The following is a 25,684-nucleotide window of genomic DNA, read 5'->3' as shown; positions in this document are numbered from 1 at the left end:
AACTAGGTGAGTAGGTACCTCTAGGGAGGCTCTTACCTGGCAGTACTGCTGGTGAAGGGTGGAGACATAGAAGTCTTGTGGCTTCGGTGCACTCTTGTACCAAAAGACCAATGTTGTGAGCCATCCCAAACTGAGAAAAGCCACTGCTATGAGAAGGATGCGATTGATTTGCCCCTTCCTGGCAACTGAATGGCTCCGAACATTTGGGGTCTTTTCATCGTCGTCTGATTGAATCCGTCCATCGAGATTGTCTGGGCTGTTTGATGGGGGGGCGGTCTTGGACTGCATTGTCATTGGGAAGTCTGATGTTGCGATGGAAGTTCCCCGGTGTTCGACCTTGAGACAGAAAGGATGTAGAAAAGCCGAGAGCCTGAAAGTAAACGAGTACAAATACGGGGTTGGGGCAAAGGGGAAGATACCTCTATTTAAACTCCTCGGTCTTTGTCCGACCATCATCAAGACTGTCGCAATTTGAAGCTTACCTACCTACCTCTAGGTACGCTATGCTGGAGGCCCGTAACCGAACAGCAACAAACAAGGGTACAGGAAGGGGTCCAAACGCCGGTCTTGTGCCACTTCTCTGCAAACACCGTGGCTGTCGATGATCGGTCACATTTTAACCGTCAATTCCTACGCTTGACTTCCACTCCATCTCAGTTGTTAGGAGCCCTATCAAGGAGATTTCTGGAGGATAGAACAAGAGGAGACATTGCCAACCTGGAAATGTGGAGCACACATAAGGTAGTGACCGGAGTTGAGTGGGGCTTCTGCGGGCGGCCTGCAGTCAGCGGCCCGGGCCCTACAACCGGCCGAATCAATGACAAGAGTTCTCCGGAACTAGAGGTATCGACGTAGCTCTGATCACTTGTACCATACGTCCTTGGCCCTGTACAGTTCACAATTTCTGGGTATGTAGTATTGGGTCTTGTCCCAGTGATGATCGTGTTTGCAATGGACCGATTACGCGAATCACACAAGATGTACGAAATCTGAAGACTTCCACTTATGATGCGGAGACATGCTGCCTCATCACACTCACTTCAGATCTGGACGTTGATGTCTCTCGTCGTGATGATGCTGACCCGAAGTAGATAGGAGCGCCCCCCGCGCCCTCCAGTCCTGTCACTTGCTCCTCCTCCCGACCTTCATTTAAAATCCTCGAACTTTCTAGTCTCACCTAGGTACCATTTGGCAGGAGCGGTCAAGTTTGCAACATTCTTTTCTCTTGCACAAACATGTACTTTCAGAACCCGACAGCCGACAAACATCATCCACCCAAACAAAGAAACTAAAAACCTTCCTAGTACCAACGGGAAATCTGGACTCAACCAAGAGTCAGACGAAAGCGTTGGTATCTACCTACCTCTACATTCCAACGCATAGACAACTTCGATGGAGGGGGCATCTACTTCGGCGAGCCATTGCCATTTTCTCCATTGGTGTCGATTTAGGGCTAGCTTTTGGCTGACAACAGGCTCAATCTCCAAACACCCAGCGTTGAGGGACTTTGGCATGAACTTCAAGTCCTGAAAAAAATAAAATAAAAATAAGACCCTCAATCATAGGATGAAAAAAAAACTCCTTTCCAGGTTTTGTATAAAATCTCAAGTAGAGGTATATACCTAACTCTTACCTCTACAAATACGAGGTAAGCAGGTTACTTAGGGGGTACTTACCTCTAGCCTTAAAACTGCGTACAGAGAAAGAAGCAAAACTCAGTTCTTGAGCGTAGTCGAGTGGGTGATAGGTTGATCTTCTGCCTCAAAGAGGTGTATTATTTCTGACCTAAAGTGTATGCTTCCCATCTACCGCTGCTTCCCAAGAGCTTTCATTTCTAGGCCAAGCTGGGAGGTATCCTCGAATACCGGGTTCAGCCATGCCTTTTTCCTTCTTTCCCTCCAGCTGGCCAGCTGCAGTTCTTGTCGATTCCTTCCTCTGCTTCTCCATCCTCTCCCGGGAGTCGATCTTGGCGTCCCTAGATGTAGCAGTACCTAGGTAGCTTCTATCGGTTCCACTGTAGAGGTGTTGAGGAAATATAGGATTGAAGTCAAGTGAAAGTTCAAGCACAGGATAGGTACCTCTACCAAAATTGACCGGAGGAGTAGTCTATAGGTGAATGTAATTCATGTTCTAAAAATTGTATGTACAACGTCACTCTCTGCCCCTATCGCGTTCGTCAAACCGTGCCACCACCGAAACAACTATATACAAGAACGCTCATGTTCTCCTCTACAGGCATCCATCGTCACTCTTCGTGAGTTCGGTCTCAGCCTCACGGCTTCAACACAAACTTCTCTCGAAAAGCTTACAAGCACTGGCTATACCAAGGGTTCTGAACCTTGCAAGTATACGGGGCCTGGCAAGCAGTGGGGCCCGTGTATCCGTTACCACCGCACTGCGCCCAACGCGGCTGCTGCGCGCCAGTAGAGGAACCGGTGGCCGGCTTAGCCGGCTGGGCAGCAGGCGCCGCCGTGGCCTTGGGGGCAGTGGCGGTCGCCTCACAGGCAGGAGCAGTCGCAATCGCGGTCCTGAGGGTCGTGTGCACAGCAGGAGGGGAGTTGGCGTTCTTGGCCGGAGTAGGGGCTTTCGTCGCCGCAGCGGCCAAGACGGAGCTGATAGCGGAATAGGCGGGCTTCTTGTTGAAGCTGCTATCGAAGATCGCAGCGTTACCGTTCTGGATCCAGTTGTACTTGTCGATGAAGCCCCAGATGGTGACACCGACGCAGCCGTCGACGTCCACGCAGGAGCCAACCATGTTGGCATAGTCGGTAGCCTGTTGGGCCTGGACCGAGGAGGAGGAGGGCTGGTTCTTGTGCGCAATGTCGAGCTCGGTATAGGCAACCTCAACACCGAGAGCGGTAAAACGCTTGAGGAGGGTGGCCATGGCACTGCGCGAGGGCGTGCCGCCGACAGTCATATGGGCCTGGAAACCGACACCATCAATGGGGGCGCCGGCAGCCTTGATGAGCTTGACGAGCTCAAGGGCCCTTTCGGTCTTGGCGCCGTTGTACTCGAGGTTGTAGTCGTTGTAGTAGCTGGGAGGTGTTAGTTTGGGTACCATCATGTTGATGTGGCTGATGCGAAGAGCAGACTCACAGCTTGGCGTTGGGATCAGCCTTCTTCGCAGCATTGAAGGCAATGGGGAAGTAATCCGTCTTGAAGGTCTTGAAGAAGATCGAATCGCGGTAGTTGCCTTGAGCATCATCGGAGATGGCCTCGTTCACAACATCCCAGGCGTAGCACTGGCCCTTGTAGTGGCCCATAACATTGCTAATGTGCGACTCGATAACGGACTGAAGGGTGTTACGGTTCCAGGAGCCGTTGGAGACTGTATATTCCCTGTCAGTACACCGTTCCATCCCCACGTCGACCTCAACGATAAAAGGTAGAGGTACTTACCCCACGAAGGCAGCTGGCTGTACCAAACCAGCGTGTGGCATCTCAAGAGCTGTCCGTTGCTCTTGGCCACTCCAGCAACAATATCTCCCGATTGGAAGGTGAACTTTCCGGGTTGGCCCTCGGTGGCATCCCACTTCATGCCGTTCTCGGGAGTGAGCTGGCCGAACTCGTGCACGTTGTTGATGATGTTACGGTAAGTGGTATCCGAGGTGATGGTGCCTTCCTGGCCAGCAGTACCAAAGTACTTGAGACCGGCAGCGACGGCGAGATCGTTGAGCTGGGCGGTAACGCCGGCCGCAGCGAAGATGACAGAAAGAACGGTGGGGAGATGCATGTTGTTGACTTGTAGAGGTAAAGAGTGACTTGGATGTAATGAGTGACTGAATGGAAGAAGAAGCTGTTGATGGGGATAGAAAACTTGAGAGATCGGGGAAGGGAAGTGACGATGGGTCTTATACTTGTTTTATCCTAGGCGCCGTGACCTCGTGAAGTAATGCACCCCCAGATCATCCATGCCAGTCACCTCCTGTCCTCATCCTGAATTCGGGTTGGTGGTTCCATGTCCCGGCAAGATCTCGCCGTCTTCCATCCTTCCATGCTGGGGACCTTGTGGTCAGCATCAACATGGAGCCAGGGCGAAGTTACATCCAGCCCAGTCCCAGGATTTGGCGCCAGGCCCATGGAACGATAGCGAATGGACCGATGTTACGGTTGTTAGATACTCAGAAAACCAGGAGTTCCCCAAGGTAGCTTTTCTAGTGGAGCGCTTCATGTTGCGAGGAGAAGCATTGGCCCCTGGCGGCTCTCGACTCCCATACCTATCATTTGCAAACCTCGGCTTCTCATAGAAACCCGGTCCATGTAGATTTCAATCGGAGAAGCCAACCGAGGGAAGGCTGATAGGGCCACTGGTCCCATGCGTGAATCAGTCAAGGGTATCGAGACTCTACCGGGGACCCGGATGTGGATTCACTTACCTGTGCGCTTCCAGTTTCATTGCTCGTTGAATCATGAAACACTTGGCCGTCGGTGAACCAAACATGAGCCTCTTTCCTTTTTGGGCAACGCTTTCGATGTTCGGCATGAGCCGGACTCCTTCTCCCCTCCAGGTTGTGTTTCACTTCCACTCCAGCTTCCACGTGGGGCTAAATTGCAGGAGACATTGCGATGTAACGCTGTGATCTTGGCACGGAGGTTACTAAAACCGCTAGGTTCCGAGGAACGCTAGCTCCCGTGGACGAAAAGAGAAGAATTAGCGAAACGGTGATGCCGTTAGCGACCTACAAGCGAGGTTAGTGAGGACTCGACACGATGTTTCGGCAAGTGGGGACCGAGGAAGAGCGGTAAAGTCCAGGCTATTTCTCTCCATTAACCCATCGTGCGGGCTCAAATAAAAAGGAACAAAGCGAGGAGGAAACAGATAAACAAATTGTCGATTGCTCCTGTAACTGGTATATTCAACATTCAAACCCAGCGCATTCATCCCCCTCTAGATGTACCTGAATCGTCTTTTCGTATTTTCAGTCGGTATCCCCTTTCTTTGCCCCAGTTTGTCTTGCGTCCGTCCAGGTGTCCATCAACCACCATGAAAATCCAAAAGCAAAACAAGGTTGTACAAAGAAGCTCGCCCAACGACAGCTTCATAGAGAAGAGAATCGCATACAATGTGTTTCTTTTTAAACCATCCGATGTCAATCAAACCACTCCAGATACCAGTGACTTGAACCAGCTCCTCCCCGTTGTCACTTCAGCCATTCTTCAGATCCATCTAGACGACTGATAACCCACAGTACAAGTGAGTACATGCCCACTTACTCCCGCTTAAACCTGAACTTTTTCTCCTTCGCATCACCCTTTCCAGCGTCATTCTTCTCCTTCGCATCACCCTTCCCAGCGTCATTCTTCTGGTGAGAATCGTCCTCCTCCTGGTGAGAATTGTCCTCCTGGTGAGAATCATCCTCGTTCTGGTGGGAATCATCCTCGTTCTGGTGGGAATTATCCTCCTTCTGGGAATCATTCTTCTGGTGGGAATCATCCTCGTTCTGGTGGGAATCATCCTCGTTCTGGTGGGAATCACCCTCCTTCTGGGAGTCATTCTTCTGGTGAGAATCACCCTCCTTCTCGTGAGAATCATCCTCGTTCTCGTGAGAATCATCCTCGTTCTCGTGAGAATCATCCTCCTGTTGGTGGGAATCGTCCTCGTTCTGGTGAGAATCATCCTCCTTCTGGTGGGAATCATTCTTCTGGTGAGAATCGTTCTCCTTCTTCTGGGAATCATCATCCTTCTTCGAATCATCATCCTTCTTCGAGTCATCATCCTTCTTCGAGTCATCATCCTTCTTCGAGTCATCATCCTTCTTCGAGTCATCATCCTTCTTCGAATCATCATCCTTCTTCGAATCATCCTTCGAATCATCGTCTTTCTTGGAATCATCATCCTTCTTCGAATCATCCTTCTTCGAATCATCATCCTTCGAATCATCATCCTTCGAATCATCGTCCTTCTTGGAATCATCATCCGCCTTGGAATCATCGTCGGCATCAGCCTTGGTGTCATCGCCATCGTCGGCGGCGTTGTTGTTCGCACCCTGGCCGGCGGCAGCGGTCGTAGCGGCCGCGTTCTGTGTCAGTAGTGACAGACCGGCGATCTGGCGCTTGTCGCGGCCGAGGGCGTACAAGAAGCGTTTGCCGTTGGCGGTGGCGGCTGGGGTGGCGGTCACGACGGTGACGCCGGTGGGTAAGGTGACGCCGGTGGGGAGGGTGACACCGGAGGGGACGGTGACGGTGATGGCCTCAATGGAGCCGGCGGCGGCAAGGAGGAGGGCGAGGGTGGCGGACTTCATGATGACTTCAGCTGGTCGTGAAAGATGCCCTCGATGTTGGGTTGTGTTGAAGATATGAAGATGGTAAGATAGGTGAAGTTCAAGCGAGAGTTACTGTTCTCCTGGTTGCGTAGATTGTCGAAAGAACAGAAGCGGTGTGCTGAGGGATGATGAGGGAAAATGATCGACTGAGAAGTGAGTTGTGACGCAGCTAAATAGATGTTTCGATGATGGTGACCTCATGACCTTGTAAAGCTTAGAGCGTTTAGCATCTCCTAGATCACTCACTCGCTCTGTCCCCGAAGCGTCTCGAAGCACGCGATCTCACGACTCTCGCAGACTCTAGTAGGCTGTGCTGCAGTTGCTTGCTCTCGACTCTTTGCCTTTGGTTCGAGGAGTTTAATGGAGCTGAATATGGTGTGCTATACTATTGCAATTGCCGTGGCCTGTCTCCTGACTTCAAAGCCTCTCCTGCTTGCCTCTGACCCCCTGCCAGAGGCTCTTCCTCGGCCTCACGCTTCCGTGGGTCGACAATGTGTATCTCCCACCCGCAGAATCAACCTATTCGCCCCCTACTCAGCCAGCTCTGAGAATGCAGCACAGCCTTGTCAGGGTCGGCTTGGTGGCTCATGTTGGACATTGCCTAAGATAGAGGTGTGAGTTGGACTTGGTATGCGGTGTCCATTACTTGAAGCTTTTCGAAAGTTGAAGGGCCCTCTTGGAGATTTGGGGATGACAGGGTGAGTATTCAATCAGCTGATTCATGTGAATATTGCAAAATTTGGGACGTGATTTCCTAGAAAACGCAAAGATGTTCTGATCTTTAGGGAGGCGAAACACCTGCACATCAGCTGTGCAGTCAGACGGGTGCACCCGCTGCCGAATGGGACGAGTTGATTGAAGTGGAACCCCTCCTGCTGTTTCTGAGGTGCATTCTGGCATCCAATCGTGGCTTGCAGCCCATGTATGTCCTCCGCAATAACGGGCGATCCATGTCGTTGACATCAGATCGCCAGAATCCTCAAACATGGGAGAGGGAGGTCATGTGAAGAGAATTTCAGGATGAGAAGGAGAGAAATTTGTCTGATTCCAAGAGTGGATGCGGAAGCGGACATCCCCTTTCCAGAAGTTGGTTGTAAGGAAGAGAGAAAAGAGAAAAGAAGAAAAAGATCGATGCGCTCAGATACCAAAAGTCGAGAGGCATGTTCTGATCGTGGCAATGTAATTCAGGAACGAATTCACGGTTTCCCTCGATGGCATCCAACCCTTTAATGGCGACGTAAGTTCTCTTTTTCTCTTCATAGACAGATTCTAACAGCAGCGAAAGATCACGACTGACTGCTGGTCCGGCAGTGAAGGTTTGTGTCTGGTATCGGGTGAAGTTCAATCGCGACGGGCCGTCCCCTTTCAACATATGAGATCCAACGATTCAACCGGAGAAAGCATCAACTGCCGAGATGCGGCGGCTCTCCGTTTTGTGTGTACTAGCTGTGCCGTTCTCCCAGGCTCCCAGCATGATATTGTTGCGTTCTATCCTTGTCGTTTTGAGGTCCAGCGAACCGATTGGCGGGGATGAAGGGCATTGTTGGATGTGTAGCGATGAACCAGGTCTTGGGGTCAATATCAGGCATCTACCTGAACATAGGTTCACGTAAAGAAGCTGCCTCTCCAATGATAAGCTGGCATTGGCGATCTTCTATAGAAACGCAACGGGGAGATAAATGTGACGGCCACTCAAGGCGACGTTGACCCCTCATTCCCAACTTGCAGAACCGTCGATGAGGCAGGAATTGGGAAAGGAAACCCTTTCATGGCTGTTGATGTTCACCTAGTACTTATGTTGCAACGAAGCACTTGCTTCTTCTGATTGCTTGCTGGATACCCATCCTCTCATCGACCACTTGGCTGGGAGAACATGCGCTTCAACTGAGGATGCTGCCCATTCCATCACTTGATCAAGAAAGGCCCCAACAACCGAAGCGCAACATGACCACCGAAGAAAAAGACAAAGAGATAGTGGGCTCACCACACCTTAGCGTCGAAAGGCTCCTCGAAACCCTCTGTCTGGCTCCCTCTTTGTGGACTCTTCCACTAACAAGGCAACAAGCACACCTTCCAACAACTCCTCTCCTCCTTTTTGACCCTTGGCTCTCTTCTTCCAACACTTTTTGCCGGTCCCTTCTCCCACCTCTACGGGCGTTGTCCTGCGCTCCCCCTCGCGTGTTTCCTCACAGCCTTCGGCACCGCTATCCAATTTGGCACCTCTTCAGCGGCGGCCTTGTATGTAGGTCGAATAATTCTCGGTATCGGGAACGGGTTCCTCGTAATTTTTTCCAACAATATTGTGCGGAAGTAGCGCCGCCTCATCTGCGAGGTGTCATGGTTGCGCTTTTTTTTTTCGGAATGGGTCTGCGTGGGAAGTGTGCTGGGCGCGGCGGTGACGAATGCGACCAAGGTGTGGCTGGGCAAGGCCAGTTGGAGGGTTCCGTTGGGCGTGCTGTTTGTTGTTCCTGTGGTGTTGTCGGCCGGTGGGTGGTGGGTGGTGCCGGAGAGTCCGAGGTGGGAGGGGGGTTAGTCGGGGACGGCACCAGGAGGGAAGGATGGCGTTGGAGCGCGTGAGGGCCGTAAGAGAGGACGACAAAGAAGGGCAGCAAAGGTTGGAGGTGGAGTGGGTGGAGATGGTCAAAGGGATCGAAGACGAGAAGAGGCTGGCGGGTACGGTTGGGCCGTTGGACATGTTCCGTGGTAGTGATTCGCGCCGAACGCTGTTGTGTTTTGGGTTGATGTAGCGGCAGTTGGTTCTATATCAGCTACCATACTCGACATATTTCATGATTGTGTCGGGACAGTCGGTGGACCTGTCGTTCAGGTACAGCATCCTGAAGACGTGCATCGGGTTCATCGGGGTCAATGTCGGCATGTGCTTGATGCACTTTGTCATGGGTCGGCGAGTGCTGAGGACGACGGGAGCGATGGTGCAGGGCATGTTCATGTTGGGCATGGCCATCTCGGCGACGACGACGGAGGCGGGAACGAGGAGGGCGAGGGATAGTCTGATGGCGTGCAGTGCCCTGTTCAACTTTGCGTATAGTGCCTTTGTGGGCATCGCGAGTTACCCGGTGGCGACGGAGCTAGTGTGCACAAGGCTGCGGTCGTACACGGTCGGGGCGGCCATCAGCCTGGGCTATTTGCTGGCGTGGCTGACGTCCTTCTGCTCGCCCTACTTTATCAACCCGGAGCACATGAACTGGGGAGCAACGTACGGGTTCACCTGGGCCGACTCCAGTTTCTGCTGTGCCCTGTTCTTCTTTTGCTGTCTCCCGGAGCTGAAGGGTCGGGCGCTGGAAAGATAGACCAATTGTTTGAGCGAAGAGTTCGGGCGTGGAAGTTCAAGTCGGCAGAGCGAGACGTCGATTGTCAGCTACGCCATCAGGGAGGTTCGAAGACGGAGGGGGGAGGAAGGATGGAGAGGACGGTGGCAAGGCGGCGACGGTCGAGATTGTCGAGGAGCGCGAGAAGGAGGTGTGATTTCGAGAGACATTGTGTTCGATGCGGAAGGCTGTCGAAGGGAAGTCGAGTGGAGAGGAGGAAGACTTGGGTTGCAGAGAGACGGCGGGGAATTCTCGAGGAAAATGATGACGGGAGGGGAAAAGTGTTGGGTGTGTTAGGTGAGTGGGTTCCTTCAGTTGTTTGGCGGGGGACTGTTTCCATTGCTACAGTGGACAAGGCGCTGTAGCAACCCCCTGCAAAGCGGACAGAAGGTTTTTTTTTTTTTTTTTTCTTTTTTTTTCTTCTTTTTTTTTTCTTTCCTCTGTCATTCAACACCGCCACCCACAAGGCAGAATTACCATCCAAACAAACGCGGGACACCAATTGAAATCCATCGGCAAATGTACCATCAATCATTGCCGTACTATGTATGCTATCTGAATCAAAAATACATTCGAAATACACCACCACACTATGCAAACCCGATGAAAATGCAACAACAACACCAATCGACGGCCATACAAGCCAACCACCCAACACCCAAGTCTAGACTTATATCGGCTTTAACCCATGAATGCACTCAAGGAACCCTCGCTGGACAATGCAACCCGGTAACTACCTACCCATAAACAACCTCCAACAAAGCTGAGTACCTCTACCTACACCTCTGACCAAGCCCTCTCGGCTTAAAAGTTCCACTGCCTGCACCAGTTCTTCATCAACTCGGGAGTCACGGCGTGCATCTCCCTCATCGTCTTGGAGTACTCCTTCGTCCTCGTCATGTCGAGCGGCACAAACTTGGTTCCCTTCTTGTACCCCTCCGACCAGGTCCTGTACGTGTCAATGAGCTTGATGCCCGGGTTGCGCGTCACGTCCTCGGCCTTCTCCTGGCTCTTCTCCAGCGCCTCGAGCCACTCGTCCAGCGGCACAATCTTCTGGATCCTGTCGCCGTAGTACTCCTGCACCGCCGGCGCGAGCGCAGACCAGCTGGTGCGCTCGGGGTTGACACCGTGGAAGTAGCCATTGATCTTGTCGAGGGGCACATTGTCGATGACGCCCGACACTTCGAGCAAAAGCTTGGCAATGGCCTCGATGGGCGTCCAGTCGATCGTGGTCATCTGTCCCAAAGAGTCCGGGAGGACACCGAGGTAGGCGGACGAGGCCACGATGGAGGGAAGCCACTCCTGCTTGTTCCAGTATCCCTTCTCGGAAGACGGGCCGGCGACCTGGCCCACACGAACGACTTCGGTCGGCACCCCAGACACCTCGGCGGCCTTGTCGAAGATCAGAGAGGAAACGAGCTTGGACTGGCCGTAACCGCCCGCCGCGAGGGACAGGTCGTCGAGCGACGCCTCGGGCACGATGCGGTCCTCGTCGTGCCACCGGTCGACGGTACCGATCGAAGACACAAAAACGATGGGCACGTTCTTGTCAGCCTTGTAGGAAAAGTCCACGAGGTTGCGGCAGCCGCGGATGTGCGGCTCAAAGGACTCGACAGCAATGTTAAAGTTGACGGGCCACTGGTTGTGGATGACGCGGTCGACTTCGCTCAACAAGCGCGAGTAGACCTCGGGGCCGAGACCGAGATCAGCGCGCGACATGTCGGCGTGGTAGAACTCGCACTTGGAGAAGTCGGTGGACAGGCCACGGCCTGACGAAGAAGCCGTCTGGCGTGCCTTGCCGTCCTCGGAACGGTTGAGGCAGATGATCTTGGACACGCGCGAGGAGGAAGAGCAGATGTCGATCAGGTAGGAGCCGATGCCGCCCGTGGTGCCGGTAATGACCACCACCTGACCCTCGTCGGCCGGCGCAGGCTTGTTCTGCTTGGGAGTGGGAAGGTCCCGCGTGTACTTCTCCACAAGCGCCTCCATGACGTGGTGCTCGTTGTCCAAAGTGCCCTGGTTGCTGTCCTTGTTGACGATCGACAAGAGGTAGTCGGCCAGGCGCTTGGGAGTGGGGTTGCCGTAAATGACACGGGTGGCCAGCGCCGAGGCTTCAATGTTCACGCCGGCAGCGGCCAGGCCAGCACGGATGAGGCGAGACGCAGTGATGACTTGCATCGAGTCGACACCGGCCGTGAAGAAGTCGGTGTCGGCCTCGAGCTTGGGAGCGTTGAGGGACGTCTCAAAGAGCTTTTCGATGGAGACGATCAAGGCGTCGGACGAGGAAAGATCCAGCTTGGGAACCTCGTCAGTGGCAACGCCCTTCTCGGCATCCTCGTAGATCTTGTCGATCTCGGCCTTGTACATGTTGATGGTACCAGGGCGCAGGACGGTGCCCTTACCCGCGCGCAGGAACGGCTTGCCGGGGGTCGAGAGAGCCATGTACTGGCGGCCGATCTGGCCGTGGGCGACCGTCTCCTTATTGACGCGGACGACGGTGGGCCAAATCTCATCCAACAAAGCTTTGCGGCCCTCCTCGGTCTCGGGGTGCTCCACGGGCTCGATAATCAGAGCAGGCTGGAACCGGTTCGTGCCCACGACTACGGCGCCCATGACCTTGGGGTGGCCCTGCAGCGTCTCCTCGATGGTGATGGGGTTGAGTTTCTCGCCGTTGGAGAACACAATGATGTTGTCGGCGCGGCCCTGGTAGATCCAAAAGTCCTCGTGGGTAGGGTGGCGCTTGTACAAGTCCTTGGTGCTGTACTCGCTGGAGTCGGGGAACGTGTAGAAGAAGCCCTGGAGACCGGGGTGCTTGTCCTTGCGGACGATTACCTGTTCATAAGTCGACTCGCCGTCATGGAGGCGCCAGTCAATGCCGAAGAGGTCCGTGTCAAAGTTGAAGTAGCGCCAGAGCTTCTGGTCATATTGCCAGTAGAAGGGGAAGGGAGTGAACTCGGTCGCCGAGATGAGGTTGCAGAGCGTCACGTTGTTCTCGACCAGGCGGTCACCGGCCTCGGGAGCGAGGTTGCCGCCGCCAAAGGACACAAAGTTGAGCTTCTGGAGGGACTGAATAGCTTTCTCGTCCCGGGAGAGCTCCTCGAGGATCGCCGGCGGCAAGATCATGCCCTCGACGTCAGCGTACTCGATGTAGTCAAGAACCAGGTCGGAAGACAGTGGACGCTCGCCGATACCCAAAGCACCAGGGGTGTCCCAATAGTGGATCATGAGCATGGAGATGTACATGCCAGCCGCGTGGAAAAGAGGCACTGGTTGTCGTCATTTGTTAGCTTCGGACCCTGCCCGATCGACCATCATGGCTTTTTTGGGGGGGAACACTCACTAGGATGCATAAGCCTCTTCGCCCGCTTGCTCATCTCCACGATCCACATGAGCTTGCCGTCCTCGCGCGGCGGAAGATTGTGAAACTGGTCCGCTACAGCCAGCATACCCTGCCTGGCCACGATGGGCTTGGGGAATCCAGTGCTTCCAGAAGTGTGCAGCACCATCAGGGGATCCCACTCAGCCTCCTCAAATGTCTTGTTGTACGGAAAATCCTCCTGGTCGGCCGGGAACCACTCATCAGCGGGCAGCGCCAGAATCGCAGTCATCTCGCGCTCGTGTAGCCATGGCTGGACGGTAGCCTTGTAGCTCTGATCAAACACCAGGACGTTGCAGTTCGTCAGCTCAAACAGGTTCACCTGGGCCTCGGCGGAGTTGCGAGTGGAGATGAAAAGAGCCTTATAGCCGGCCTTGACGGCGCCTAGGGCGAAGACTAGGTAGCGAACGTCGTTGGGGCCGATGTACGCAACGGTCGGGAAAGAGCCGGGCGCGGCAGCACCGCAGACCTGTGTGAGCTTGTGCGCGACGCGGTTGATGCCGTTGTAGGCGTCAAGGTAAGTGAGGATCTTCCACCCGTCTTTGGGGTCGGACGAACGAGGTACAGACACCCATTCCCGGTTGGGCTCGTTGAGGGCACGCTCCTTGATAATGTCGAGGATAAGGCGGCGGCCGTAAGGGGGATTTTGTTGTTGGCTCATGGTGATGTGTGTATTAGGTGAAGGGTGTTGTAATACCGAAGAAGGATGGAAGAAGTCGAAAAGTCGGATATAGCCGATTTTTGAAAATGATAAGCTGTCGTCTCAATATCAGATCTATTAGTTCGGACGGTCAAGGTAAGTTGTCCAATGTGATGGGTATGGCCGAGGGTGAGGGAAGGCTTCCTCCGTCAGAATGATTGATGGATGGTGATGAGATGATGATTTCACAAAAGTTCAGTCTCAGTCGGTGGAAGAGGACGGAATATATATCACAGGTATGTGCTTCTTTCTCCTCCGCCTTCCCCCTTCTGCTTTCCACTACCTCCATTACACCCTCTCAAGTCTTCTTTCCTTCCGGTGTGCCCGGGGATCCTCGCGACGCGAGACGAGGCCATGGTATAACCAGAAGACAGACAAGACAAGCATCCACCGCCACAGCCAGTTGTCCACAGCAAAGCACAGAGCATCTGGAACATGGGGACCCCATGAAGACGGGGCAGTAATTGTCGGTCATGGACGTTAGATGGAGCAGCCATGAGCACACACCTCCATTCCTCTTCATTGTACCTTGGCAGTCTAGGTACCCTACACGCACGCCAATGACTTGTGGACTGCCAGGTGCTGAAACAAACGCGGACCAGTGTACCTACCGACTTCCGTCCAAAATGGGTGGGAACTGGTAACCCGGGTTTTTGTTCCGGCACCTGGCTGCTAGAAGTGCCAAGGACATGGAGTGGCGGGGTGCCAGTCATTCAAGGTCATGAGATGCTTCCTATCCTGCTCGTCCAACTTGAAAAGTGTTGTTGCGGTGGAAGACCCACGACGAAACAAGCTTTCTGATCGGGAGCGGACCGCCGGTCATGGCCCTGTCACCTTGTTGGTGCCGGGACTTGCGGCACATTTTCAGGGGGTGATGTTCGTAGTGTAGCAGATACCGTAGACACCCCTGTTTCGACCAGTCCTCTTTTATAGAGATACCTTCCTACCTCTACACTACAAAAACACCCTCCAATGTGCCCGAGTCGTTTTCCCACCTGCATTCTACAGCTGCCAGCACGCGACAACTTGCAAAACCTCAAGCCAGACTACCTAATCAGCACCTAGAGGGGTGCTTCTTTTCCATGACAGAATGTGAAGATTGCTGGCCTCTATACCTCCACCTAGAGGTAGGTAGCAGACCGTATCGAACCGGATTTATCCCCTTGCCGACCTGGCCAATCATCACATCTGCTCGTCACGTTTTGGCGTCGTCTTCAAGTCATTCTCTAGATGTAATTGGTCCTTTACTGTGGAGTAGGCACAGATCTAGTGTGAATCAAAGAAAAGCGGTAGTGGACATGGACAGCGACAACTGCTCTAGCGTTATCGATGGGATAGATCGTCGCCCCAACACCGCCTGGCTTGCCGATAGGTCCGGTCGATGTAGAAATCGTAGCACATTGATCATCATCAAGGGTTTCGGGAGCGTTCGACGGCAGTTGCTCGGATTTCCATGCAGACTGACAAAGTTGAACTCCATTTGAATTTATCCCCATGCTATATCCTAACCAATTACATCGTTCGCTGTTGACGACTTGCTGCGTCTGAGTGCCGGCCTGCAGGGTCTTTCCTGATATGTAATTGGCAGTAAAACCTGGGGATATATCCGACAAGAGTTACATGTATTTGTATCTGTAGTGTCACCGCTGCCGATATTCTGAGCCGACCGACCTCGCTGTTTGCGTTACGGAATCAAAGACAATGCGATGTCCTGTTCTCACCAGATCGATGCTTGCTTTCTGTCATTTCCGCATTTATTCCCGCGGATACCCAGGACAAGAGAAGCCTTTGTTTCGTGTTCCCTTGACCGCCTGCCTGTCTCATGCATCAGGAAGTCGAGAAGGGAATGTTACATTCCACTTGGACCATCGAAATGATGTTGAGATGTGATGTTTGTGGTGTTTTTTTGACGCGAACTTTTCAGTTCCCTTTTCTACTTGGCCACAACACACCAACTTGGGTGATCTCATGAATCAGCGCTTTGACCTTGTCACCAACCCGTAAGGTGCGCTTAGCAGGTAAATAATCCAATGCCGAACCGTGTTCTCGTCAGCATGAGCAAGTGTATTGCAACAAATATTGCAACAGACCGTATTCGCGAACGCGAATCACGAGTGGGCTTCCTCGACGTTGGTGTTTGGAGCACGAAGAAGCACTGGAAAGGGGCCCGGACAATAACAGACCAACCAAAAGCCCTTGATCTCTCCCACGCCACTCCCCACTTTCGGTGCCGACATCGCAGTATCTGCAACAGGAGGTGAACAAGTCGGCAACAGATAGCCGAGGCCTTCGCTCAGGGGTCATGGAAGCTTCTACACAACGGAGCGTCCTCCACCTGTCGACCCATGAGGTCCAGTTTTACAAGGCTGTTGTGGATCCAGATAAGCTTCACGCTCCCCGATCCATCCCAGTAGGACTGACGTCGTGCTGCAGGAATCCAGTCCATATAGGTCCGGCTGCCCCTTCCCTACCTCTACTGGCTGACGCTCTGTTGCCGACCGACCCGTTCCTCCCTTGTCAGTGCCCGTTCAGGGTGCCTAGGCAGCGTTAGGTAGGTACCCTCGAAGAATCGAGTTTCTCGATAAGCTCGTTCATCCCCCGACTGTTGGTCCCTGATTGCCAGCATCTTTCATCACGGCTTCTGGCATTCACGGATCGTCTCAACAAGGGACCTCCTCTTCTTCCTCCTCCTCCTCCTCCTCCGCTTGCCCCGGAAAACGGAACGAAGATGAACAGACACAGCCATTGTTGCGGCCCAACTCATTTTTGACAGCAGGAAATAATGGGAAATACTTGCATCTATGAATAGCTGCCGGCGAGCGTTGCCGAACTGGCAAGTGGGAAGGGAAATGAGTACATAGAGGTAAGTCATCTCCGTGGTCACGACGTGGACAGTACATATAGCGCTGGTGAATCTCGATCCCCTTGTTTCTGACGATCTCGTTCTGTGCGTTGATCCCCGCGAGCGGCCGAGGTATTTTCGGGACTGGGTTCGGCACCGGACCCTGACCGAACTTCAAGCGAGCATCACGGAAATCGTCGGGCCCGTTCGCCGATGTGAAGGCACCAATCATGCCCGTGCAATTCCCATATCTCGAGATACGATGCAATGTGCGGATCAGCGGCTTTGAAGGCCACGTCGTCCCTGTCATGACTGTGCTCAAGTGGAAGGCGCGGCAGGATAGGCCCCTTTGTCCGATCTGCAGTGGTTCAGATGTCCCTGTGGAGCCTCCAGATCGTAAGATGTTTGCGTGAGGTGCTCGCTTCTTGCTTCATGAACCCCCGGCCAATAATCACACCTCTAGGACTGGTTGTTGGGGGTGCTCGCTCAATAAGATGGCGACATCTCTTTCCCATTTCCCGTCCCATTACCGCCGTTTCCGCCAGTTCGTGATTCAGCATTCCCGAGGCGCATCGTTACCTCTACCTTTTGAGAAACACAAACACACGTCCATACATCGGCAGGTCCCACCATCTCCAACTTACACTTCACTTTTCCTCTACAGGTAGTTTCCGCTCCCAGCCAACAACTTCCTCCCCTCCTCACTCTCCTCCAGCGCCTTCCTGACCACCGCCTCCAAATCCTCCTCCTCCAAGCCCAACAGCCCCATCGCATACTCGGGCTGGTTCGTCCAGTCCCCTTCCACCACCCCCAGCGCAAAGACCAAATCCTCAATTGCCTCTCCTGCCCCCTCCCCCCCTGCATCCGCCACCCTCTTCCTCTCGTTGATGTATTCCTCCGTATCGACATACTGCCTTTCGTACTTGCTGCCCGTCACCTTTTCCAGCACATCCACCACCTCATTCTGAGAGACGAGGAACGACTGCAACATGAGGACTTTGTTCCTCGTCTTCTCGAGATGTTCAGCGCCACCCGTCAAAATACTCACCACCGCCTTTGACACCTGCCCCAGCGTCGCCTGGGAGCTCTTTTCGTTCCCGGAGCCGAGGATATGTGCCCTCGGAGGCTGCTCGAACGGATAGAAATGCAGAAATCCGTTGGTCAAGCCCCAGTCGAAAAAATGGCCGTTGACCAGACTGGTCCAGCTTAGACGGCCTTCGCTGACCTCGCTCAACATCTCCAGTGTCTCACGAACCTGCACCTTCTTGCCGAACAAGGGTACAAGATCCCGCGCTCTTTTGCTTCGCGCATCTACGCTACCGTAGTCGGCCGGGATGAAACGGGTTACTGTGCCGCAGGCCCAGGCCGCTGTAGCGAGGGTGAGATGGGCTGGGAGGTCGCGGAGGGGGAAGGCGGCAATTACGGCGTGTTGACCGCGGAGGGCTGGGGTGACTTCGGGGACGGACCAGGAAGGGACGGTGGTGATGGTGAGGTTGGGATGGGAGGGGTAGGTGGATTTGGAGGAGGCGCGTTGGAGAATGGTGATGTGCAGATTGGTTTTGAGGAGGTGGGAAAGAAGAACGCGGCCCAGGTTGCCGGAGGCACCGACAAGGGTGACATTTTTGATCGGGGTTTCCGAAGACATATCGCCGTAATCTGATGTTCGGACAAGGTAAGCGCAGGGATAATGACTGCTGGTTGGTGATGTCGTGATGAGGGTGTGTGATGTTGTCGATGTTGTGCCGTTGATGATGTTTCGAGGCAGGTTGCAAAGTGAGGGGAATTTGGGGAAATGAGGGGAGGGAGGGGGGGGGGGGGGGGGGGGGGGGGGGGGGGGTCGACAATCGCTGATGAGCTGGCGTGCAGATTGATTCATTGCTCAAAAAGGTGAGGCAGTTAGACAATTCACAATTAGCAAGGCTACTACCTAGTGAATGGGATGCCATCAATGCTACACAAGACGTATCACGAAACACAAAGAGTGAAGGCATCGTGGGATAAGGTCCCGTTGTGGTGATTCATCACCGACAAACGGGATTGTTGACAACTAAAAGGGGGTTAAGACATTTGTGAATGTGGCCAGCCCCAAGATGACATAAGCGCAGAGGAGGAAAAGGCCGATTCGAACCCTAACCCGAAGAAAGTGTTTGTTAACGGCCGGTGACGTGAAGACAAACTGAAGCAGCCATGTTCCGCGTCCTGGATGAGGCTATTCACCAGGCAAGGACGAACCCGCAGAGAAAGAGAAGAAGGTAGAGGTAGGTAACAAGCTGAATGGTGACGATGCGTACTACGGTCTATAACCCACCCTCTCCGGTAGACGAACGCAGCTTCCGGTAGACCGGAACTGGCAACCACCTCCTCCACTGCTGTACCGACTCTCATACATTTGCTGTTCCACGCTGTTGCATGCTTTCGCCGATGCATCCGAGCCTGCTGGTGTTCACCTCCTTCACCATGAATATCGAGTTGGGTATTGTTCTCACGAAAAATAGGTACAATTGATGTTACACAGGCCTTTGCTGGTCCTCACATGCTTCTAGTGCTTTGTGCCCATCTTCAGGTATACATCTAGAAACGAGGGAACCTAGCGACGGCAGTCCCCTTGGACGCAAAAGCCAGCGCCAACCAGCCCGCAATCAGAAACAGACCTCCGACTGGTGTCACAGGACCCAAGAACCTGAAGCGCTCGGTATCGAGGGTCAAAGCATAGATGCTGCCGCTGAACATGGTCATGCCTGCGGTGAAGAGGGCGGAAGCGACGGGGTGATGACTCGCGACGAGGATGACGGCCGAGTGGACCAGCTACACGTTGAGTGAGTCTCATGAGCATGCCGGATGAGTAAGTAAGTAGTCGTACCTGGTAGTGGGCAGCCGTCGACCAACTGGCAATCTTGTTGGGATCAGAAATGCGCTTCTTGAGCCCGTGAGCACCAAAGGCGCCAAGACCGACGGCGGCGGCGCCGTAGATGGCACCGACTTTCCAGAAGAGGGAGCTGCTCATTTTGGGGGTGTTTTCTGGATCGGGAGAATGGTGATCGGTGGGGAGGAGAGTGGTGGTTTCACTGGCAGGTTCGGATTCGGGATCGTGCTGGGCTTGGTTTGCAGACATGGAGATGGTAACTATCACGAATTCAATCAGCTAGGTAATTGCAACAATGGAGTTGAGTGGACGAGTGGAGTGCTTCGGGGTTCGGTGGACTGCGACGGCCGATGGAGGGGAGGGCCCGATGTCGCCAAGGTCCGAAGAAGGAAAGTCGGGCGACATGGGGAGGGAGCAGTAACGTGATTACGCACGTGCACCGCCAAGCTTAGGTACGTACCTGGAGGTGGTCCTGTAGAGGTAGAGGTACCAAGTTCCCCACTCAACCACTGCCCCCCGCCCCCGCCCCCTCACCAGGCATGCCCGCCGTCACGATCACTGAAAGCCATCACTGAGAAAGGGCGAACGACCAACGCATTTCACTTCCCTCGCTTGCTTCAAGTTCCATCCTGTCATCACATCGAACCCCCCCCAACATGCCCCCAGTACCAACAACGCGACAAGTCATCCCCGGTGCTGGAGTCAACATCGTCCTCAAAGTTGACCAGCCCACCGGCCGCACCGTATCCGGCACTATCCAGGATGTGCTCACCAAAGGAAACCATCCCCGCGGCATCAAAGTCCGCCTCACTGATGGACGAGTCGGCCGCGTGCAATCCATGAACAGCAACCCGGACAGTGGAAGCGCCGACATGGAATCCTTCAACGCCACCTTTGACTCTCCATCACGCCAGCCCCATCACCGTGGCGCTTCACGTCCAGACCGTGGCGGACATCCCCAACCTCCCCCGACGCAGCAGTTCGGTCTGGATGCGTATATCAAGCCGGCCAAGACCAAAGGAAGAAGAGGTGGAGCTGGTCAGAGCTCTACCGTATCCCATCCTTTGCCGTCTACTACTACTACTGCTGTTGAACCGGAAGAGGAATCGGTATGCCCGGTATGTGCCGATTTCTGGGGTGATGCCACGGCGGTTGCTCATCATGTTGCTGCTCACTTTGGTGAATGAGGAGGGACTATCGGGAGGTTACAACAATTCTCAACATTAGGTATGAAACTTTCACCTACCACTACTCTAGGGACGAACGGACGGACAGCTACATCATTCCGGGCCCCTACAGCTTTCTAAACATTACATCCTTTGTCGGATCTGGAATGGTCCCCGCCGCAATATCCCAGTCCCTATACCTCTCCGTCTCTCCCTCCACCAGTCCCATCTCATACGTCATCACCAGGTTCGCCAAAATCATCTTGATTTCGTTCGCCGCAAAGAACCTGCCGGGGCAGGCATGCCGTCCATACCCGAATGTCAAAAACTCCTTGTTCACGCTCACAAACTGGCCCGACGCCGCCTGTTCGGCCTCCCCCTTCTCCCTAGCCTCGTTTCGGAGGTTATAGAACCTCAACGGATCAAACACATCCGGGTTGGGATACGCTTCGGGGTCCCGCGAGACAGCATAGTTGGGGACTTCGATGGTCGATCCCTTGGGGATGACTTGTCCGTTGGAGAGAGCAAAGGTCCTGAGCACCTTGCGGTTGAAGGAGGTCTGTCCCAGAGGATGGAAGCGCATCGTCTCCTTGAGGAAGGAATCCGTCTTCTTCATGGCCTGCAGGGCCGAGGTGTTGAACACGCCCTTGTGTTCTTGGAGGACCGACTGGATCTCTTCACGCAGCGTGGCTTGCAACTTGGGGTCCGCGGCAAGGCTGTAAACCGCGTGCGTCGTCACCAACGTGGTAGTATGGATGGCAGCAAAGCTGATAGCGAGCTGCAACCTGGCCAACTTTCTCGTTGTGGTCGTGTCTTCCCCCCACTTGCCGTGTTGCTTCCCTTGTCCCTGATCCGCTGAATCCATCAACCACTGCAGCATGTCGTTGTCCTTCTCTTCCCCCTTTCTTTGCTTCTCCCTGCGGGCCTCGACGACAGGCCTCAGGAAAGCCGTGGCATCCCGCTCCATCTGCGCCAACTTCCGAACCTCCTTCAACCGCCACGCGGCAATAGGCCTGACCCAGGGATTCATCCTCTCCACGGCCCTCTGCGCCTCCATCACGCTGACGGTATAACCCACGGCGGCCTCTAGGTAACGCTCATCGTGACATAACTCAGGGCCGATGAAGACGCGCCCGGACACTTTGGCGACGATGCGCAGGAGCTTGGAGTTGATGTTGATGGGGGCCCAGTCGGACGGAGAGCTAGACATGAGGGGGGCAATTTCCTGCGAGAAGGCGATTTGCACCTCTTCGGATAATTGTGGGTTGAGGCGAGGGAGCGAGGGCGTGAGCGAGGTCTTGATGGTGTGCGGGAGAATAGGTTCGTGGGTCGGGATCAAGGTGTATTTGGTGTGCATGCTCTAGGGCGGCTTAGCATTTGTCGGACAAAACGCGAGGAGAGAAAGATCAATGTGGGGGCCAGAAGAATTGGAAGGAAGACGGAAGGATGCACATGTTGGATGAGGCGACAAAAAAGAGAAGAAAACTCACATCATCATTAGCAGCATCAAAGCTCACCACATCATCTGGCAACTTCTTCAGCTCGTCCAAGAATCTCGGGGAAACGACAATAACGCTGTTAGCGTTGGGGGTCACGATGCGGAAGAGGCCATGTTTGAACTGTGTGTTTTCGCCAGTGTTAGCATCCTTGTTTCTCTTTTCTCTTCCGCGTCCATATTTTTTGCTTTTTGTTGCCCGATTCACCTCATCTATTGCCAGTACATCCACATCCGAGGGTGAGACAAACCTTGGTATATCCCTCAAGATAAAGATCCTTTGCTTTGGTTAAATACGCCTGCCTCTTCTTCTCGTACCCATGGTACTCTTCGCCGACGATCGGGAGGTTGGACAGCGGATTCGGCGCGAAGTAGCGCTGGAAGATGGCGAAGGCGAGAATGGCTGCAATGGAGGGCAGCACAAGTGGGAGGAGTGCTGACGCTGAGTGTGCCAGTTGGGTGAGGGCCATGATGGCTGTTGTCGCTGAGCCTGGTAGCTCTTTCGATTTCACTTCAAGGGCGTTGGTGTAGTAGGTAAGGTGAAGGTAGCAGATGCTCGATGGGAGCAGTGGTGAGAGCACGAGAGAGAATGACTGACTACTCTTTACCCTACAAACCGAGTGGGAGACGGCGCCCTATATACACCACACCCAGTCCTTGACTCGATTGAATCTATGCCCTGTGCAATCTTGACGCCTCAAACGGAAACAACTCCAGCCGAACGAACGACCTCCCGTCTTAGCGGTGTTTTTCCAAGAGGCCGCAATTGAGGGTCCATCTTTGGTGGGGGAGACCCAGGATTAGCAATGACGATCATTCCAACACGACGCCTGGGCCCGTCTACTAGTGTCCCTGGGGTTGTTCGGTCTCGGTTTTCTCTCCATACCACTGGTCCAAACTGATGGTCGCAAAATCATCCCGGAATCAATGGATGGATACCACCATGTTCCAGGGTTCCTTCCACGGCATCTTGAGTCATTGTGCGAATGGTGGAAGTGGAAGATTGTGAAACATGACCAAATCGCCGGCTGACTGCCGGGGGGCATGATGTATCCGTCCGAAGACTCGGACAACATAGAGGCAGGCAGTAATCGGCGAAAGGGCTTCCTTCTTCCATCATTCCCATCGATGAATCCCGTGTAAACTCGACGGTTACATCTGCCTCGATCCAAAGATACCTATGGACTCCATAGGTACCGACACATAGGCAGTCAGTAGCAGGGCTTTCTTTCTCTTGCCATCATGCCGGCGTAGGTGGTTGCTGCATATCTCCTATACCCATTGATGATGATATCAAGTTTGCCTGAAGTCAGAGTACGTATGTATCCCACCCCCTTTTCTTCGGTGGTCCTGGTCCTAATCTTGGCAGCTTTTGTTTATTCTCGTTGTTGGTCAGTTTGCTTCGAACCGCTCGACGTTGTGCTACGGATCTAGTGTACATAGGTAGTCGATTGTAACTGCGCTAAAACTCATCCTTGTAGCAATCTGTAGTGTAGACGGAATGGCAAGTCTAGTGAAACGCTCGCATTCGCATTCGCATTCGGTTTTGAAGTTGATTCGCTCTTCAATGTCTCGGCTGTGTGACCCTTGTGATTTCCTACTTTACCGACGGAAGGTAGAACCGTGTTGGTTCACTATGATTCATTTCCACTTGCCATGATTTTTTTCTTTTTTTTTTCTCTCTCTCCCACCAGTTCGTCTTAATGTGAGCTAGTGTAGTGAACAGACCTGGACGGGTCCAGTCCAGCGGCCACGTCGGGCCCCGCCAAAACCCATGGTGGGGGCGCGTTTATCTCAGTCGAGCGTCACCGAAATCTGACATCATTTCCAAGATCGGTATATGTCGGTCGGTGTATCCGTACCGTACCTCTAAGCCCCGTCCGTCAGCCCTCCCTTCAAAGGATGTAGTCCATGCCAGCGCGGCAGCACCCCATCCGAATCGACATGCCAGAAGGAAGGTTTACCGGAACCGGCACTTGCACCAAGCCTCACATGATGCCGATGAGCAATCGCCGATAAACATCAGCAACCGTTGGGTTACATGCAGTTTGAGACTGAGTACCACAGTAAGGTACCTACCTGTAGGTAGATCTCTTGGGGCTGAGTGAGCGATATGGTTCGTGATCCGTCCAGTAGCGTGCCCGCCCCTGGGTTCATGTCGGTACGGCATAGTATACTACATACCGCATAGGTGGATTCGGGGCGTTGGGTTTTGGGATCCCAGGAAATCAGACATGGTCTGCGAGATAATGCAACTTTTATGGCCCACCACGGCAGAATTTCTATGCAAGACGCCGATTCTGCAAGTCCCCACGCTCCAGCTCTCTTGAGAAAGTAGAGGTAGGTAGAAAAGACAAGGCCCCCAGAAGAATCGAATTTATAGTGTAGAGGGGTAAAGGTAAGGTAGGCAGAAAGTACCTAGGTACCTCTACTGTAAGCACCGTAGGCACGAGCTAAGGTAGGTACACGACTACATGTAATGTACATGTAGGTACTCGTCGGTTAGGTGGATTCGCTTCGCCAGGCAGCCAACTTCCGTCTCCTCCCGCGTCCCTAGGTACCTCTACCTAGGTCTCGGTTGGCTGGTGAGGCTGAGGAGTGCTGGGAATCTGTGTCGTTCGGGTCGAATAGTACCCTATACCTCTACTACTCCTGCTATTCCATGTCCGTTAGATACCTGCATTTGGGCTGATCCAGTGGTCAGCTGACGGGCCAAGGCAATGACAACAGGCAAATACAGTAAGAAACAAGTAGAGGTACCGGGCATTGACATCGCACTCCCCAGCAAGTCCGCATCCGAGAGAGGAGTCCATGTATGAGAGGAAAAAACAAAAAAACTGCAAGGACTCGGAAAGCATGGGGCTGGGCTGATGTGCATGGTACCTCTACCTATTGAATTGAACCTTCTGGAAGGTCAAATGCAGGGCGGCCCGGCTCAAGTTCGTTGGCTGCAGCAGTGCGCTACCTATTGCAGTGTGCAGTAAGTACTGTAGAGGTAGGTACCTTATGTATTCCTGGTACGTCCCTTACCTAGTATTTCCCCACACTGCACTGTGTAGAGGCAGTGGTTCCCGTCCCTTTCAGCTGCCACCTTCCCGCACTTTTGAAAATACAGGTATGTATTCAATTCAGGGGCAGTCGACATTTGCCATATCCATATGGTATGTTACACGTCACGGTATCCATGTTACAAGGCATCATCGCAACTGACATTCCAAAGAGAGACCTGCGTGCCCCTTGCCAATTGGAAGGAGAATTAGGTAGGTATATTCATTGTGTAGTCAGGTAGGATCCAGACAATGTGCCCCTCTTCGGTAGAAACTTGACACAGAATGCACTTCATCGTTACAGATCGCTACAGTAAACATCGATGCATCACGACAGCGAGACTGGACTGCTTGGTCATCATCCATCTCCTACCGCTATTATTTATTCATCTGACCCGTGGTGTCCCTTTCTCTTACAAGCCATCAGCTCGTGCTTCTTGGCCCGTCGATTCCCGTCCAGGCCCAGCACGACAATCATTCTTGACTTTAATGTTTATTGGGGTTTTGAGTCTTGTTCAAGCATCCATCCGATCTCTTGGAAAGTGCGCACTCCCCATCCAATATTCATTCCCCTTTGGAGTAGACGCTACCTTCCATTTACCT

General features: G+C 53.5%; 8 protein-coding genes across 8 annotated transcripts; 2 read left to right on the top strand and 6 right to left on the bottom strand.

Annotated features, from left to right (window-relative positions):
- Positions 1-2,103: 2,103 nt before the first annotated feature.
- On the bottom strand, positions 2,104-3,801 carry gh10-3 (glycosylhydrolase family 10-3). Its single transcript, XM_950724.3, has 3 exons — positions 3,400-3,801; positions 3,097-3,328; positions 2,104-3,035 (listed from the first exon to the last, which is right to left on the bottom strand). Exons 1-3 carry the CDS (start codon positions 3,731-3,733, stop codon positions 2,306-2,308), a joined length of 1,296 nt encoding a protein of 431 aa, XP_955817.3. The 5' UTR covers positions 3,734-3,801; the 3' UTR covers positions 2,104-2,305.
- Positions 3,802-5,069: 1,268 nt separating this feature from the next.
- On the bottom strand, positions 5,070-6,535 carry NCU04998 (hypothetical protein). Its single transcript, XM_950725.2, has one exon. It carries the CDS (start codon positions 6,240-6,242, stop codon positions 5,211-5,213), a length of 1,032 nt encoding a protein of 343 aa, XP_955818.1. The 5' UTR covers positions 6,243-6,535; the 3' UTR covers positions 5,070-5,210.
- Positions 6,536-8,821: 2,286 nt separating this feature from the next.
- Positions 8,822-9,749, top strand: NCU12154 (maltose permease MAL61; the record flags this gene model as incomplete). Its single annotated transcript, XM_011396766.1, has 3 exons — positions 8,822-8,941; positions 9,017-9,554; positions 9,643-9,749. The coding sequence occupies 3 exons, from the start codon at positions 8,822-8,824 to the stop codon at positions 9,747-9,749; spliced, it is 765 nt and encodes a 254-aa protein (XP_011395068.1).
- Positions 9,750-10,396: 647 nt separating this feature from the next.
- On the bottom strand, positions 10,397-13,729 carry NCU05000 (hypothetical protein; the record flags this gene model as incomplete). Its single annotated transcript, XM_950727.2, has 2 exons — positions 12,933-13,729; positions 10,397-12,858 (listed from the first exon to the last, which is right to left on the bottom strand). Exons 1-2 carry the CDS (start codon positions 13,627-13,629, stop codon positions 10,397-10,399), a joined length of 3,159 nt encoding a protein of 1,052 aa, XP_955820.1. The 5' UTR covers positions 13,630-13,729.
- Positions 13,730-16,036: 2,307 nt separating this feature from the next.
- On the bottom strand, positions 16,037-18,307 carry NCU12152 (hypothetical protein). The gene has a single exon (XM_011396765.1). It carries the CDS (start codon positions 18,153-18,155, stop codon positions 17,169-17,171), a length of 987 nt encoding a protein of 328 aa, XP_011395067.1. The 5' UTR covers positions 18,156-18,307; the 3' UTR covers positions 16,037-17,168.
- Positions 18,308-18,445: 138 nt separating this feature from the next.
- Positions 18,446-19,730, bottom strand: NCU12151 (hypothetical protein). Its single transcript, XM_011396764.1, has 2 exons — positions 19,371-19,730; positions 18,446-19,315 (listed from the first exon to the last, which is right to left on the bottom strand). The coding sequence occupies exons 1-2, from the start codon at positions 19,620-19,622 to the stop codon at positions 19,082-19,084; spliced, it is 486 nt and encodes a 161-aa protein (XP_011395066.1). The 5' UTR covers positions 19,623-19,730; the 3' UTR covers positions 18,446-19,081.
- A 299-nt stretch (positions 19,731-20,029) lies between these two features.
- On the top strand, positions 20,030-20,560 carry NCU12150 (ywbE protein; the record flags this gene model as incomplete). Its single annotated transcript, XM_011396763.1, has 1 exon — positions 20,030-20,560. The coding sequence occupies one exon, from the start codon at positions 20,030-20,032 to the stop codon at positions 20,558-20,560; it is 531 nt and encodes a 176-aa protein (XP_011395065.1).
- Positions 20,561-20,666: 106 nt separating this feature from the next.
- On the bottom strand, positions 20,667-22,590 carry ci-1 (cycloheximide-inducible-1; the record flags this gene model as incomplete). Its single annotated transcript, XM_011396630.1, has 3 exons — positions 22,286-22,590; positions 22,030-22,158; positions 20,667-21,899 (listed from the first exon to the last, which is right to left on the bottom strand). The coding sequence occupies exons 1-3, from the start codon at positions 22,502-22,504 to the stop codon at positions 20,667-20,669; spliced, it is 1,581 nt and encodes a 526-aa protein (XP_011394932.1). The 5' UTR covers positions 22,505-22,590.
- Positions 22,591-25,684: the final 3,094 nt, after the last annotated feature.

Source organism: Neurospora crassa, linkage group VI (genome assembly GCF_000182925.2).
Source record: "Neurospora crassa OR74A linkage group VI, whole genome shotgun sequence".
NCBI classification, from domain to species: Eukaryota; Fungi; Ascomycota; class Sordariomycetes; order Sordariales; family Sordariaceae; genus Neurospora; species Neurospora crassa.
The sequence above is the reverse complement of the archived record's forward strand: the minus strand, read 5'-3'. Positions and strand labels throughout refer to the sequence as shown.

Excerpts from the sequence above, each read along its gene's own strand:
- NCU04998 (XM_950725.2), bottom strand. The coding sequence starts at position 6,242 with ATGAAGTCCGCCACCCTCGCCCTCCTCCTTGCCGCCGCCGGCTCCATT.
- NCU12152 (XM_011396765.1), bottom strand. The coding sequence starts at position 18,155 with ATGTCTTCGGAAACCCCGATCAAAAATGTCACCCTTGTCGGTGCCTCC.
- gh10-3 (XM_950724.3), bottom strand. The coding sequence starts at position 3,733 with ATGCATCTCCCCACCGTTCTTTCTGTCATCTTCGCTGCGGCCGGCGTT. Across the intron at positions 3,329-3,399 it reads CAGCCAGCTGCCTTCGTGGG|TCTCCAACGGCTCCTGGAAC; the intron begins GTAAGTACCTCT and ends GGGAATATACAG. Across the intron at positions 3,036-3,096 it reads GCTGATCCCAACGCCAAGCT|CTACTACAACGACTACAACC; the intron begins GTGAGTCTGCTC and ends AACACCTCCCAG.
- NCU12151 (XM_011396764.1), bottom strand. The coding sequence starts at position 19,622 with ATGTCTGCAAACCAAGCCCAGCACGATCCCGAATCCGAACCTGCCAGT. Across the intron at positions 19,316-19,370 it reads CGACGGCTGCCCACTACCAG|CTGGTCCACTCGGCCGTCAT; the intron begins GTACGACTACTT and ends CTCAACGTGTAG.